General features: G+C 54.1%; 1 protein-coding gene across 7 annotated transcripts in view; it reads right to left on the reverse strand.

Annotated features, from left to right (window-relative positions):
- Nucleotides 1–220: 220 nt before the first annotated feature.
- Nucleotides 221–15956, reverse strand: part of HOXB3 (homeobox B3) — a 53341-nt gene continuing 37605 nt past the window's right edge. For 3 of the 7 annotated variants that reach the window (XM_066364452.1, XM_066364451.1, XM_066364454.1), the window contains exons 3-5: nucleotides 5410–5497; nucleotides 1935–2533; nucleotides 221–1092 (exon numbers count right to left, since the gene is read on the reverse strand). In XM_066364452.1, coding sequence (XP_066220549.1) covers nucleotides 221–1092; nucleotides 1935–2382 — 1320 coding nt within the window. In that variant the 5' untranslated portion in view covers nucleotides 2383–2533; nucleotides 5410–5497. Of the gene's footprint in view, nucleotides 1093–1934; nucleotides 2534–5409; nucleotides 5498–5694; nucleotides 5757–13495; nucleotides 13694–15956 lie in introns of those variants that run through there. The other 4 variants (XM_066364455.1, XM_066364456.1, XM_066364458.1 and 1 more) reach the window with 4 other exon arrangements.

Raw genomic sequence — 15956 nt, forward strand, 5'->3', positions numbered from 1 at the left:
GATGGGGTCATCTCCAACCTGCTGTAAATTCCTTCCCAGTGGATTGGCAGGCTAGAGGACTTGAAAAAGCAACCTCTTAGACCAGAAGGGGAAGCAGCTCCAGGCCTATTCTTCCTAAGAAGCCTGGCTACCACCTCCCTTTCTCTTCCTTCAGATCTTCAGGCTGCCACTCTAGGCACTCCTCACCCCTTGACCTCATCCCTCTGCCCTCCCTCTCCCATCACAGGTGTGTTAACTTGGGCGCTTCTTGGATTCTACCCTGAGGAGGAGGCGCATGGTGAGAGGAGAGGTCTGTGTAGGTGGGGTGGGGGTCGCAGGGTCCGTGGTGCTGGCTGGGAGCCATAGGGGGTGCCCCGTTGTAGTCCATGTTCCCCGAGGGGTGGTGGGAAATGTGGTTGAGGCCGTAGAGGGAGGGGCCGGCAGGGGGCGGCAGCGGATCCGCGTAACCGCCCCCGCCCACGTACACCGGGCTGCCCTGCATGGTGGGCGTCCCGTAGGCGCCCCCGTTGGCTTGGAGGACGTGGGGCTCATAATCGGGCGCCGGTGTCGGGGGGTACTTCTGTGGGGCGCCGCAGCCTTTGAGAGGGGGCTGGTAGTTGGAGGACATGGCGTAGGCATTCTGGTGGGCTTTGCCGAAGGTGGGCGGGGACGGACTCTCGTAGCTGGGGGTCATGGAGTGTAAGGCGTTCATGAAGCCAGCCGTGGACTGCATTGGCTGCGGGGGGCTGCCGGCGGGAGAGGGGCCCCCGGACGACGAGGCCAGGCCCTTGGCCTTCTGGTCCTTCTTGTACTTCATGCGACGGTTCTGGAACCAAATCTTGATCTGCCGCTCGCTGAGGTTCAGCAAGTTGGCCATCTCCACGCGGCGCGGGCGGCACAGGTAGCGGTTGAAGTGGAACTCCTTTTCCAGCTCCACCAGCTGCGCACTCGTGTATGCCGTCCGCGCCCGCTTGGACGCCGCCGACCCCGGGGGGCTCTTGTCCCCTCCTCCGCCGCTGCCGGCCCCGCCGGCCCCGCTGCCTCCTCCTCCGCCTCCGCCTCCGCCTCCTCCTCCGCCTCCTCCTCCTCCGCTGCCGCCACCGCAGCCCTCCGCTGGATCCGAGGGGGAGGGGGAGGGAAGGGGAGAAAATGAAATAAAAGATAATTACTGAACACGCCGAAATTGAATGCATCGTTTCTTAATAAATCCAGGCCTAGACTCGGAGTCCCCGCCGCCTCCCCTTTCCGTCCCCGCCTCCTCCTCTCTGCCCATCCCCCCAACGCCCGTCGCATTAGCGGACACTCTATAATAGTGGCATTTATTAAGAGACCTGTTCTCCTCTCGCTGCCCCAGCTTATGAAAATTTGATCATGTCACGCAGACAGAGCCACATGGCCATTTATTTAGGGCTGGATTTTCTTGCGCATGCTTTCTCCCTCATCCCCAATCCCAGGTCTGGGAAGACAACCCCCTTCCTGCCCCGTCCTGTGGACAGAGTGGGTGACCAGGGAAGACCCTTGAGGGGAGCTAGACATCCGTGGGCAGGGAGTGGGAGTGTGGTGCGAAGGGGCTGCAGTGCCCGGAGGCCGGGACCCCGGGCCGCCCGAGCGATTGTGATTAATACCCACAGTAATCATACTTAATAATAATCAATCGTTGACGACTCTGCGTGTACTGGCAGCGTCTCGTGGCTCGGCGGCCTTGGAAGGGCTGCAACCGAGCGCCTGGCCTTCTGAAGATCTCGGGAGCTCGGGTGGAGGGTGGCTGGAGGGAGAGGGTGTTGGCGGGGTCAGGGGTCATCAGGTGGTGGGAGGTGAGGGAACTGCGCCGCTGCCGCCGCCACCTGATATTGTTCCCCAGCCGCCGCCTGGGCGCCGAGGGGCTGGGTGCTAGAATAACAGTGACATTCCTGGCCCGGACAAAAGCGTATGGTGAGGAAGGCGAGAGCTGGTACCTGTGCCGGGGGAGCTGTTTTTCAGCTTGGACGTTTGCCTCGACTCTTTCATCCAGGGAAATATCTGTTTGGTGAGGGTGGAGTTGGAGCCGGGAACGCATTTGGGGGGGCCGTTTTTGCCGGACCCGCCCCCACTGCTGCTGTTGCTAGTGGTACTGGTAGGTGCGGCGCTGGGCGGGGGCGAGCCGGGCGGGGCAGGCAGGGGCTCGGGGACCAGGCCCGACCTCATGCAGCTGCCGTTGAGCTCCTTGCTCTTAGCATGCGGGGCAGCGTTGCCCAGGGACTGCAGCGAGCACGCTGAGCGCTGGTAGTCGCCCTCCAGGTGCGTGGCGGCCTGGAAGGGGGGTTGGGGGGCACCGTCGTAGCCGAAGCCATTACTGCCAGAGTATGAGGAATAGCCTCCGAAGAGTGCAGCCGCAGCGTTGTCGTAGTAGGTGGCTTTCTGCATCTCTGGGCGAAACCCGGGCAGTGGGTGGCAAGTTGCAAGGGCCTGATACCCTCACGACCGGACATTGGCACCCCTGGGGGTCACGTGAGGCGCCGGACCCCCCCTCCCCTTTCTGCCCCCCTCCTCCCGGGGTCTGTTCGGAGCCGCTGACCTGCGGGGTGAGAGAAGAGACACAAGGGGGAGAAGAGGACTGGGGCTCGAATCCATCTTAGCAACTGAAAAGGGAGCTGACATCAATAGGGATTTTTCTTCTCCCCAACCCCAACATCTTCACAGCAGATGCTGAGGCCACTTCCTGGCCTGAAATGGATTTTTCTTATTTTAACGCTTTAATTTTAAAGTCAAACTCCACCAGTTTTCATTTCCACTTAAAAATAAGGACTGTACTCCTTTAGGGACTAAGTACAGAATATTACTACTTACTGCAAGAATTGTTGCTTTCTCTCCTGCCTGCACACTAGCCCCTGACCTCTCCTCCTCCCTCTCCCTTCTCCCCCGCCCCAAGTCTAGGTTAGGGTGGCTCAAAAGGGGGGTGGGAGGGAGACTGGGACACTACAAAATAAAAGCGTCACCAATCCCCTACTCTGAGCCTAGAGTCCTGCCTCTGCCTTCCCCCACGTCCACCTAGGTCTCTCTCACCCAAGCAGGGTCTCCCCTGGAGGAAAAACCAGATCTCCAAAAGAGACAGAAAAGAGAAGCAAGTTGAGCAGAGAACCTTTTTATGCAAGGGATCCTCTCCTTTCCCTCCCACCTCACAAAGACAATGGCCTGACCTAGAAACTTCCTGAAGACTTTTCATCGCCAGAGCCAGAGCCACTGACCCTTTCCCGCGTCCCTGCTGCAGGTACCACCACCTCCAATCTGAGTCTTTTGCTCAGCCAAGTCTGGGGCGCAGCAGCCAGCAGCCCCCATGGGGCCCCCAAATGGACCAGGATTGTTTCTATTTCCCTGGCTGGGCTTGTTGGTGCTGTGACCATTTGGCACAGATCTCCCCCCTCCTCCATTTTTTTCTCATGAGATCTAAATTTTTCCCACCCTTTTCTTGACAGTTTGTTTCCTTTGATTTCTTCAAAAGAAGAAAAGAATAAAGAAACTGGGTAACTTTACCAAGAGATGGGAAAAGGCTTTCTAAAAAGAGAAAAAAATCCATAGGTAAAAGGTAAATCAAAGCAATCTGAACAATAATATTCTCTGGGTTGGAACAGGGAACCCCTGTGTACTGAAGTTTTCTAAGGCAAAAAAAAATTTTTTTTAATCATTATTTTCATGCAGCCTTTTAAAAGCGTGCTGGAAAAATAAAGGTTCAAGCTGTCATAGGATTTTGTAATTTCTTCTGAAACTTCTGACTTCATTCCCTCCCCCATTTGTCTTCCCCGATGCCTCACTATCACTTTTTCATAAAACCTCCGGACCGACCCTCCCTTCTGACACGTGAGTTGGGAATACTTATATCTTGTTCAGCCCAGCTGGCAAACTCCGAAGAAAACTAAATATAGGAAAATAAAAGAAAAGGAGTGTAGGCGAAGGAAGTTCCTCCTACATAGAAATCCCCTTCTAAAAAGAAAGCCAGATTGGCCCTGAGTTCCGACTGGTTTCCGGGAAGAATTTGTTTCTGGAAAATACACAAGGGTCTGCAACGCAGCAGGTCCTTTCAGGGAGAACTGGAGTTCAATTGACCAGGCTGACCCACCCCCTTTATTATTATTACCATTAGCCTCTGATGGTTTAACCAAAATTAGCTTCGGAGCAGCCCTGGCTGAAAGGGGAATTAATTAACAAGCATCAGTTGAGTTTGTTATTAATAGATAGAAGAATAAAATAAAAACGTTGGAGGGGGTTGGTTGGCTGGCTGGGCCCTGGCTTTATTTAGTCTAAATGATTGTTACAGCAGTAATGATGATAATGATGATGATGATGATAATAAAACAATAATTTGACTAGACGCCTGAGGCCGAAATTTCTGTCGCTCTCCCTGCAATAAACCCGCAAACCATCGCAGGACCGAGGCCAGGAGAGTGTGGGAAGCGGAAGAGCCAAAGGCGTGATAGGAAAAGAATGGAGACTCCGCCGCCCGCCGGGGAGAAAGGACCGGGAAGGTTCGCGGACCGGCTTAGCCGCTGGCTGCCGCCGCGCTGCCGCGCTGTCTCGGCTGCGGCTGCCGCGGTGGCTGGGGACTAGCTACGCTGGCCCAAGGCGGCGAAGGGAAGGCGTTCAGGACGCCGAGAAACAGTTAGCAGCGGCAGGTTCCAAGCGCACCGGGCTGAGGGTCCAGCCCTAAGGGCGGCAGCAAGTTTGGGCGCTGGAGGTAACCGAATTAAAAGGCGCTTTAGCAACTCCACTCCGGGACTTTGCCAGGCCGGGCTGGGGGGCGCTGAGGCCTGGCTGACGGGGCAGTGAGAAGAGGGGAAGGTGCCGAGGGGATCCGAGATCTGGGGATCAAGGAGAAGTGGGGGTGGGGAGCAGCGCTACCAAGCCAAACATGTCTATTTCCCTTGCCTCCATGTTGGAAAAATTCAGGCTCCATATGGCTTCTCAGGAGGGAGACGGTGGCTCCTGTCGTTCCCCCAGGGTCTCGCTGGAGTGAGCCACCCCAAGAACCCCCGGAAGAGCCCGGGAGAGTAACAATAGCTGGGGAAGCCCCGGGAGAAGGGATAGGCCACCTTCCAGGATTTAAAAATATATATTAATGGAAAGGAAGAAAAATAAAACAGGGAAGGAAGAGAAAGGTTAGGCTCTTCTTAGCAGCGGGAGAAAAATTCAGCCCTGGATCTGGCTGCTGAAAGAAAAGAAGAGAAAAGGAGAGAAGCAGGAAGAGAGGGAGAGAGGGAGGGAGAGAGAGGGAGGGAGAGAGAGAGAGGGAGGGAGGGAGAGAGGGAGAGAGAGAGAGAGAGAGTCAGTCGCTGCGTGGAAGGAAGCTTAAAGCTTGTGAACTCTTCTTGAACCGAGATTGGAGTCATATGGGCCATAAATCATTGAGACATACTCTCCGCCATTCACAAACTGATAGCCTATTTTAGTCCAGCTTACCTTAGCCACCGACGAGGGGAGAACAGGCAGACATAATATATATTCACATCGAGCCCCAGCGCGAGCGGCAGGCGAGAAATCTCCCCTCCTTGAAGGCAAAGGAAAAAAAGACCACTGTTTAAAGCTGCGTCGCCCCCCCTCCCCAATAGCTACCCCGGCTGGGGAGCCCGAGGGGCAGACCGGCCGGAGGTGCCGCGCGGCGTCCGCTTCAATTCACTCGGCTTAGGAGCGGGGGGTGCGCAGGAGGGAGGGGGTGGGGGAGCGGGGAAAAAAATAGAAGAAGACCGAAAGGTGCTCGGGCTGTGAGGCTCGCCGAGAATCCAGCTCCGGGCTTCACCACGGCCAAGTCGCCACAGTGTGGTTGCCCTATAAGACTGGTACGCCCTACTCTCCGTAACAATGGCCTCTGCTTTTGCACAGGGAAAAAAACCACACAGACACACACACACACACTCACACACATACACACACACACAAGCCCACACACACCCCCACCTCCTCTCCCCCTTTAGCAAGCTCAGATGCCCGATAAGGATGGAAGATGATGGTGGTATTGGGGGAGAGCGGATTTGTATGCCCCCCCCAAAAAAAAAGAAAGGTGAGTAAGGAACGAAGGTAGTTTTTGTTTTGTTTTGTTCTTTTAAGAACAGGTAAATTTTTAAATTGAGATTTTTGTCAGGGGAGGAGGGGGGAGCAAAGGCAAGGCAAAGCCAGTTGGAGTCACAGCCCCCCCCACCCCAGTAGTAAACCATTATGCAAATTGAGTAGTAGCTGTTTGGAGGCCTAGTCAAAGGCACAGTCTTCCCTGGGGTGGGGATGCCTGGTGCCCCTCCGCATTCATTCGCAGTGGAACACTAAGACTTTTTTTTTTTTAAGTAGTTTCACTCCTCCGGGAGTGGTGGCTGGGTCTTCCGCCCTCTCGTTCTGGCTCCTTGCTTCTGAGTCTCCCAGTTTGTTTCTTCTCTTCCCCACACCCATTCTGTTCTTCCTCTCTCCCTACAAATTTCCAGGCCCAGTTTCCAACCGGTTGGGAGGGGCAGATTTTTTTTAAACAGCCCCCCCCCCTTTTTGAGAACAGACAACAACGGTGAGTGATTATTTTAAAAATCCAGACCATCTTGCAGGGGGAGAGGGGTTGAGGAGAGGGTGACAAAAGGAGGACCCTGTGTTTAGATGAGCTCAAGACCGGCTGGCTATAGAAAGTCTGTAAAACTTCACGGAGAAGTTTCTGTTACAGTTCTCACCTCTGGATAGGCAGAAGGGGCTAAGAGGTGATAAGAATATTTGTACTTCTAAGAAGATGAGAAGAACTAGCAAAATGGCTTAATTTTAAATGCACCGGCAGAAGAGACAGAGGATAGTTGTTATCATCATCATCATCATTGTTATTCAGAACAAACCTGTTTGTCCTCTTAATTCTGCAAGATTATGATTCTTGGCAGAAGTGAGGAAGACGCCAAAAGTTAAACTTTTCTTAGGGTGTGTTTGAGAAGGGCAGGAAAAGGGGAGGAGGCCTGTAGGAGGAAGACAGGGGCCAAGAATGTAGGTGTCTGCAGATTTGGGTCGGGGGTGGGGAAGAGTCATTCCCAGTGGAGGAAAGGACAAAAAGAGCCACAGGACATTTCCCAAAGCAGGCGTGCTTGCAGCTCTGCCTAACTGCTGACTCGGAGTTTCGGGGATAAAATAGAAGACAGTTCTTTTTTCCACAAAGGCAGCTTGGAAAACTTGTTCTCTTAAGTTTTCTTAGATAGAACAGGCCACTACCCTGTGACCTGGTTAGAACATTTGGCTTCTGCCTTCTCCCACCTGAATTCATCAGGAGAGATGGGACTGGGAGAACAAAGGTGAGAGATGATTTCCAGCTATTGTCTCCCTTCCAGGAGAGGGTGGTTGTGCCTGGCAAAGCTTCCCTCATACCCTATCTTTCCTCACTCACTTTGGGCTGAGAAAGGTTCCATTCTCATACGAAGTGGTCTCTGGGCTCCTCTGGCCCTTCTTCCAGGTCCCCTAAATCAGGCTTCCTAGGCTGGACCAGCAGGTTTCTTGGGGTCCTCCTGAATTAAAAAATGGGGTGCCCATGGCCTCCCTCCCGTCCAGCAACAGGAAGTGCATGCAGAGCTTCCTACTAGGATGACCCCAAGGATCCTACTGCCTGCCTAGAGGGTTGGTGGCTGAGAGAAGGGTCTGGGGGGAGATGAGGCTGGAGGGTGGGAGCTATTTTTTTCAGTGTTAATTAGAAGTATCAGGAAAAGAAAATGCCCATTCTGGACCCAGTGGTGGGGCTCAAGCCAGGACCCTCAAAGAGAGTGATTAGAGCTGCCTAAATATGTGGCTACAAGGAGTCTGTCCTGAGACTTATAGTTCCTGGTTAGAGACCTACAGAGTTGGACTGTGTGTAGCCTTGGGTCTGGTGGGTCAGGGACTCAGCCCAGGGAAGTTTCCAGAAGCTTAAGGGAATCAGTACCATTGGGTCTTTTCTCTCCCTTTCTAAAATTAAAAAGTCAAGAACGTACCTCAGACCCTCCAGCTCTCCTAGCTGTTGCTAGAGAAGGTCATCGTGAAATTGAGAGGAGAGGAGAACTGGTTGCTTGTGGGGCTACAAAGCTCGTGTGAGGAATAAAAAGCGAGTCCGGGGCACCCAGCGGGCATAGGCCTGCAAGCCCAGGCTGCAGGGGGCTCAGCCGGGGTTGAGCTGAGGCCCCCTCAGTTCACCATGGTCCCCTTTTGGCTACACAAGAAAGTGGGGTACAGTGGGGTGGAAGCAAAAAGAAGAACAGGAACAAGAAAACTAACCTGGAGAGAAATTTCAGAGGACATGCATCCCCCAAGTGCGGTAGGAGATGGAACGGGACGTCTTTATTAACTCTGAGGAGCAGAGCCCATTTCAAGTGTTTGGGAGGCAATTAGACCCCATTTTAGGTTTGTTTCTTGACTTTTTTCTTCTTTTCTCGGAAATTTCTGGCTGGCTGGCTGCCCCTGATTGGGGCTGGGAGGGTAGAGGACTAGGACGGTAGAACAGGGAACTCTGAGGACTCCCCTTTCGTTGGAGGTGCTGGTGCAGGGAGGGACCTTTCAAACTTCAGGGGACAAAGGCAGGGCAGTGAGGAGCTTGGGTGGGGAACTTGGGGCAGGGAAAACTAGAGGGATCTGAGGGAAGACTTTGGGGTCTGGAAAAGAGGAGGGGAAACGGCTCCATCCTTGCCAATGAAGTCGTGATTCAGGGGCATACTAGAGAGGAGAGGGAACAATTTCTCCCTGGATTTAAGGCAGGAAACTTAGTAACGTGTGTGTGTGTGTGTGTGTGTGTGTGTGTGTGTGTGAGAGAGAGAGAGAGAGAGAGAGAGAGAACAAAATGGAATGTAAATCTAATAGTAGAGGCAAAAATTTATAATAAAGATAAAAATTGGAGAAAATATCTCCCTTCCTAGACCTTGTTTTCTGTCTGGCTCAGTTTCTGGAAAGCCAGAGCACTTTCTCTGCTCTGGTACTCCCCGCCCCAACTCCTGCTCTGTACCCGGTACCAGGGGACAGGGACACTTTAAACCCACTTGAGAAACCACTGGCCACCCAGCCTTCCAGGCCTTTGGGGGATCATGTCTATTCCCCCCCCCCCCCCCCGCAAAATGTCGATTGAAGAGCAAACAGAAATTCTCTTCTCAAGAACAACAAATTGGCTGGCTTCTTTAAAATCGATTTCTGCATATCAGCCTTGGAGTGACCAAAGATGCTGTTCCCAGCTCAGTCTGTCCCAAACCATCCTGGAGAAGCTGAGACCTGGGAGCCGAATGAAGCGTCTATGATCTGTTTCCTTCTGGTCCTGTCTGGGTTCCCAGACCCACAGCCTTCTGGCTTCACTGCCCAACTTTGTGGCAGCGTCAGAGTCACACAAAGTTCACACACACACACCCGAATCTCCATCTCTTCCTAAATAATAATAAAGATTTTAGAGCTGGGGGTTGAAAAAGGGGAATTGCTACTGAAGACCGCTTCTTGGTATTTGGATCCCAAACCTGACCCGCCCCCCACCCACCCCAGAGAGGGAGCGGGAAGGAACAAAGGGCCAGCAGCCCCGAGAAGACGGTGCAAACCCGGTTCAGCAGTAGCGAGGGTCGGGATTTAAAGAACAAAAAAGGCTACTCTGGTTGCTGAAGAAAAATTCTAGCTGTATTCTCCACCACTCACCCCCACCTGAAGAGATAAGGTGAAAGGGAGACAGGAAAAAAACTGGGCGGCCACAAGGATTTGCAAAGGCTCCTCGGTGACTACGGCGGGCCGACTGAACGTGCTGATGAGCGGATGGAGATGCTGCGGGCCAAGTTGGGAGTTATGGGCAGACCAGTGCCTTGCTGGTATATGAGCCCGTCCGGAATCAGGGCTCCTGCCTCATCTAGAAGCTCAGTCCTGGCCTAGTAAACACCACTCCGGCTGATGTTGAGACAAAAGTGTGCAGAGTACAGACGGCAAGAGCCAGAGGAGCAAATCTAGAACAGCTGGGTGGAGGGTGCTGGGGAAGGGCCGAGGGGGTGGGGGGGAGCAGGCAAGAGAGGAACAGGGGCCCAGCCGCTGCGAGCGACTGCGCAGGTCTCTCCTGATAGATTAGATGTTTCTCTCCCAGCGACCTCTGTTTAGCAGACAATAACTCACCAGATTAATGACCAATCAGTGGAAGGCCTTCTGAATTGCCTCCAAATACAAAGCTCCAAAGTCGAATGGGATAGGACCAGAATATGGACCTGCCAGCTTCCCCCTTTCCTTCTCTTTCTTTCAAAGTAAGATTTAGGGTAAGGCTTTAGGAAGTGGATTATGTGGCCAGGGCCTCTGATTTCCAGAACCAAGATGAAGTTGTTTCCCATTCCTTCTTCCCACTTCCTCCAGCACAACTCCTATCCCTGACCACACTTCCCAAGGCAGTCTGGAAACCGCCCCTCTTCTGCCTGGACTCCTTATATCCCTGACCCTACAAGAAATGCCCCTTCTCATAATGATTCAACTTCTAAGAAACTCCCACCCCTTTTGAATTTTCTCCCAGTGGGAAAAGAGATGGAAAATAAGAGCAAGAATTGATGGGATGGGGGCCCGCACCTTGCAGGCCTCCTATCCTGGCTGATCTGAGAGCAGAGCTGCTAGGCGCGGCCCCCTGTGTTTGCCCTCTCCCAGGAAAAGAGAGCCCAAAGACCCAGGGCTCAGGGTGAAGCGGGGCCACTGCGGGGGTGGGTGGGAAGCCTGCCATCATGGAATCTAAATTCTGAAAGCACAATTCAGTCCCTGGTTAGGGTAGAAGGGACTTCAAGAACCCCGTTCTGAACATCTCCAGCCTCAGCCAGGTGCCTGGCAGGAAGTGTGCCTTGCCCTGTGAGGTTGAGCCCTCCTTCCTCAGCCCCCCTCCAAATGCAAATTGCAGCCCAATCCAGCTAGCAAGCTTCTTTCCACTGCCTTCTATTTTCATTGCTCTCAGAGGCCTGGGCTTCCCCTCCAACCTTCAGGAGGAGGAATGGTCCAGATTCCAGTGCATCTCATAGAGCCAGTCTGAGTCACCTGGTCTGCGTGGGTACAAACACCCCATATATTGCAAATAAGCATGCATTAACTTCTGTGTGCAAGGGGGCTGCTCCCGAGCACTAAAGAGTTGCTCAAGGTCAGAACTGGGAAAACTCAGGGATTATCCTGTCCACTTCTGCCATTGTTACAGATAGAAAAACTGAGGCCCAGAGCAAAGTGACTTGTCTTAAATCATCCTTGGGATAGGTTTGGGAGTCAGCAGACTTAGATTCTAGGCAGTCCAGATTGGCTGTGAGCTGAAGCAGAGAACTCCTCTGACCTCAGTGTACCCTTTTGTAAAGCCAGGACATGAGTGTGAAAGGGAGGGGTTGGGGTAAATCATCTTCTGAGGTCCTTTTTTGGACTGAGAGTTTGTGGTCCTCTGTGTGCTAATGTAAAAGCGAGCAACATTAAGCAGTGATAATAAACCGAATTGAGAAAATAGTGGTCACCAACTCTATCAAAAGCAGCATATTTCTTTTTGGGATGTAAATGCTTACACTTCCACCGCTGAACACCACCCCCATCCTGGTCCTTTCGCCCCCACCAAAGCTCATGCACTGGCTTTTACTGCTCTTCTGTTTGTGTGTGTGGGGGGGGAGGTTGTTCTCTACCTTCATCACCAAGTCAAAAGTACTGTTTTGAGGCACAGGAACCTGATCAGTAAATAATTGATTTGTATAATTAGAGGAGGAAGGCTTCAAACTGGCAATTTTTAACCAGGAGTCAATGCACCCATTGTACCAGCCTGGCCTTCTCACCCGACCCCCAACTCTGCCCACACACCTACCAGCTTCCTGACTGCCTCCCCCCCAGTTGGAGACCCGCATTCTCAAGATGGCCATTGGGGTTCACAGAGTCAGACTCTGCTCCCTCCCCGCAAAGCTCCTTCCCTGCCTGCCCCGCTCAGTAAGTCTGCCTGCAGCTGCCCTCGCAGCTCGCTTTCCCACTCCCGGAAGCTGTGCTGGGCTCCAGGTCCAGGCCCCTGCTCTTGGGATACATGTAATCTACCTCCTCAGCTCGAGATGCCCCAACAATACAGCGAGTTTGCATTTCAAGAAACTCCCATTAATATCAATTTACTTCACTGAAACCTCGGGTTCTTCATCAAGTTGATGATTTATGATAAAATCAATTAAATTACGGCCACTTAGGGCCCAGCCGCTTCCTCTCAGATTTCATTGGTGCGGGGCCCAAGTGTCTGGTGGAAAAATGCAAGTTTAGCTGGAGGCGAGGAAAGATAATTCTGCGGCTGAGAAAATTTAATGCAAAACAATTTCCAGGCAAAGCTGGGCGTCTGGACAGAAATGCAAGAGCCACCAGTTGGCCTGCGGAAATAACTATCTGGGGGTCAAAATATTTTCTCCCCACCCCCACCACCCTGCTCTGTTCCCCTTTGTGCTCCCTTGTCCCCCTCCCCCAAGCAGGGACTTCAGGGGAATTTGAGCAGTAATGGTGGAAGGCCCAGCCTCAAACCATGGATTTTCCCTATTACTCCAGACCTTTTCCTTCTCTCTTTCTCCCCTTCTTATGTAGCTATGCTCACTAATTCCTTAGTCTCTCATGGCAAAGTGAAAGGTTCAAAGTGAACATCAGGTGGTGCGTGGGCAGATGCCACAGAGCAGCCAGGGGCCAGGCCAAGTGGACTCTGCTGAATGTGGCCATGGGGGGGGGGGAGGAAACCCGGGCAGAACCAGGCAGGACTGCATGGTGAGGGCACGAAGCAGCAGAGTGTGTCCAGAGCTACCCACCGCAGGGCACCAGGACCAGAGAACACGCTGTCTTCCTCCCAGCTCCCTGGGTGCCCACTCACAGAGCCATGCTACACCCAACAATCCCCAGCCCAGCGCTGACACATACACAAACACCTACACACGTGCGTGCTTGCACACTATCCTTACACCTCACAGAGACCCACCACATTCTGCACCTGCAAAGGGACAGTTCCCATCCTGTCCCCACATCTGAGAAAATAAACCCAGAGAATCAACCTGGCATTGCCTCGCACTCCAAGGATAGGGGCTTCTCCCACCTCTGCTCTGTTTGGTTTTTGGTTTCCAAAGCAGGCAGGGAGTAAACATAGCTGCTCTGAAGCCATAAATCACCCCTTCTCCTACCTTCTCAGTTTAACACCCGGCCTCAGCACAACCCCTTGTAGTTTCAGCTTCAAATACCCCCGCGAAGTGCTAAAGTTGACCACGGTGGCAGCTGGGCTGAGGGAGCAGGGCCCGCCGCGCTCGCCCCTCCCCAGCAGATGCGCCCACAATCCTGGGAAGCTCTCCACGCCCCCAACGCTCTTCCTGGGTCCCGGAACCCCTTTCCTGTCCCCACGCCACATGCGCACCCACATTCCTCCACACTGCCCTGAACCTGGGACCCCTTGACCCCCTCAGCCCCACCCGCCTATTAAGTTGCCTTCATCTTTGTCTTCCACGGTTTGGGTCCAGCTTCTTCGCCGACCCGGGCGGGTGGCCGGCACGGGGTCTCGGCCACCCTGCTCTCCAGCCCGCGCCCGGCCCGGGAGTGCTGGGTCGGCCCCCACGCTTACCTGTGCGGCTCCCGCTAGGACGCAGGCCGCGGCCGGCAGCCCGGAGCCCGGCGCGCGCCGGTGCCCAAGGCCAGGCCCGGGTCCCTCAGCCCCGGCCGGGGCGCGGCCGGCCGCATCCCGCTCCTCCGGCGCGGGGAGAGGCCCGGAAGAGCGGCCCGCACCCGGCCTCCGCCCCCGGCTTTGTTCGGCCTTCGAGGCTGCGGGGGCCTGCGCGGGGCTGCGCGCGGGGCGCCCCTGTCGGGCAGGCGGGGCTCCCCCGGGGGGCCGGCCGGGCGCCGTCCTGGGGCCGGGACTCCGGGAGCCGGTCAAGTTGCCGGGGAGGGGAGCGGCGACTGACCGGGGGCACGGCGAGGCGCGGGAGCGCCGGGGGCGCCATGGCGGAAGGGAAGGCGGGCGCACGGGCGGCTCTTCAATGTCACCAGCGAAATGGGTTCCATATGTCCGGCCCGGCGCAGAAGGGAGGGGAAGGGAGCGAGTTCTGGGCAGGACGGGACGGGAGGATGGGGGTGGGGTGCTCAGTGGAGGGAGCAGAGCAGCGGCGAAGGGAGAGGGACTGGAGAGGCGAGAAAGGTTTGCATTTTTCCAATTTTCTTGGAGTTTTTAAAAGCTGCTTAGGCTCGCAGGAACTTTCTTTCCCTTTCTCCTTTTCTTTCCTGAAAAACGGGGGAGGAAGGAGATCAGTGAAGGCAGCATCCGTTTGTTCAGGCTGGAGATTCCCGGGAAGGGATGTGGGTTGGAGGTGAAAGGGAAAGTTCTTAGGCTGCTGGAAGATCAACTTCTCCCCGTCCCTAAAGAGGAAAGGACGAGACCAAACCCAAGAAGGGGAAAGAGAAGCCAAAGAAAGATTCTAGGGTCCAAGTGTGAGAGACTGACCCCAACAATTCTACCCATGGTGAAATTCTGCTTTGGGTCAGTCCAACCATTAAGTTACTCATCATGGTGGTAGAAGAAGAGATTGAAGCGCTCAAGACGTCTTGGCCATTTCCTGACACTTCAGTTCCAGCCCCAGCTGCCTCACACCTGATTTAGCACCCCCGAGGGCCTACTCTGGAGGCGGGTGCTTCTGGGACAGTCTGGGCTTTGGGCAGCTGCCTGTAAAGGCATCGAGTCTGGAAGAGGATCCAGACCCCAAACCCTCTCCTCTGTGCCTGCCCCCTAGAGGTTTGGGCAACCTTTCTCCACGTCTCTCTCTCTCTCTCTCTCTCTCTCTTTCTCCTCTCAACCCCCCCCCCAGGTTTCTAACCACCTCTGTTGTCTCTGTCCCTTTCTCACAGCCCCTTTGTCTTCTCACACTCTGCCTCTCTCTGTGTCTTAAGTGAATTTGAATTGAACCTTGCAAAGGACTTCGGAGTGTCTCCTGAAATCACTTCTGGGCTCCTATGAGGCTGCCTTGTCCTTGTGGCAGTGTGGAGCCCTTGGCCTCAGGGCCCTCTCCTCTACAGGGCCCGCTCCTCCACCCTTTTGTTGTGGAGACATTCTGTTCTACAGAGAAGGAGCAACTGTGAGTGGTTTCTTTCCTACGCCCCTTCTTCTCACTTAACTCTGAAGAGAGTATGGATTCATCCAAGTTGTGGGCCGCTTCCTTCCAGGACAGCCTCCTGCCTCTCCGGCTGGCCTTTGTCTCCACTCTCCCCGTCACCCTCTCCTTGTGTTCTGCCTTGACTTCCCACCTCAGAAAGAGATTCTCCTGCTTCTCTCTCTAGGACCCTCTCTTTTTCCTTCAGCCTCTCTTTCCATATCTTTCTATCCAACTTCTCTTGTCATTAAAGCAGTGGCAGCCCAGCTTCTCAAAGGCACAGGGAAAACATAATACTATCCAGAGAAGGGGACACCAGTAGAGTCTGGGGAGAAGACAGTCAGCAGCTTTTCTAAAATCCCTTCCATCGAATACATTCTACCCTTTCCCCTAAACAGCAAGCACAAAAGCAAATGGAGTATGTGTGTGCATAGAATTGGTAAGAGGCAGAGTGCTTCATGGTTAAATGAACCAAATGTATCTATTTAAAACAACAAAGTCTTTTCAAACTTGATGATTTGGAGGGGGCAGGTCTATATGCCTGGATGGAGGACATCATGTCTCATATTAGAGAGATTTAACTAGGGGGGCAGCTACTAAAAGATAATGGTGGAAAGGGATGGTCTCCCTGCTTTGTCTCCTGGGGAAGGGTCTGTGTGTGAGTTGGGGAAAGGGAGGGGGGATCTCCAGGGCCAGAAGAGACAAAGACCTAAAGGGGGCTGAGAGAATGAAGAGGAAAAGAGAGGGGATCAGACCTCCGCGTCACAGGCACAGCAAAGGCAGCAGTGAGGGAGACAAGCAGGAGGGAGAATTGACCACACAGAGGCAGAGGCCTGTGGGACTGGCTCCCACCTCTCCCCACTGGCTCCCACCTGTCCCCACTGGCTCCCACCTCTCCCCACTGGCTCCCACCTGTCCCCACTGGCTCCCACCTGTCCCCACTGG

The sequence above is a fragment of the Saccopteryx leptura genome, chromosome 2 (assembly GCF_036850995.1).
Source record: "Saccopteryx leptura isolate mSacLep1 chromosome 2, mSacLep1_pri_phased_curated, whole genome shotgun sequence".
Taxonomy (NCBI): Eukaryota; Metazoa; Chordata; class Mammalia; order Chiroptera; family Emballonuridae; genus Saccopteryx; species Saccopteryx leptura.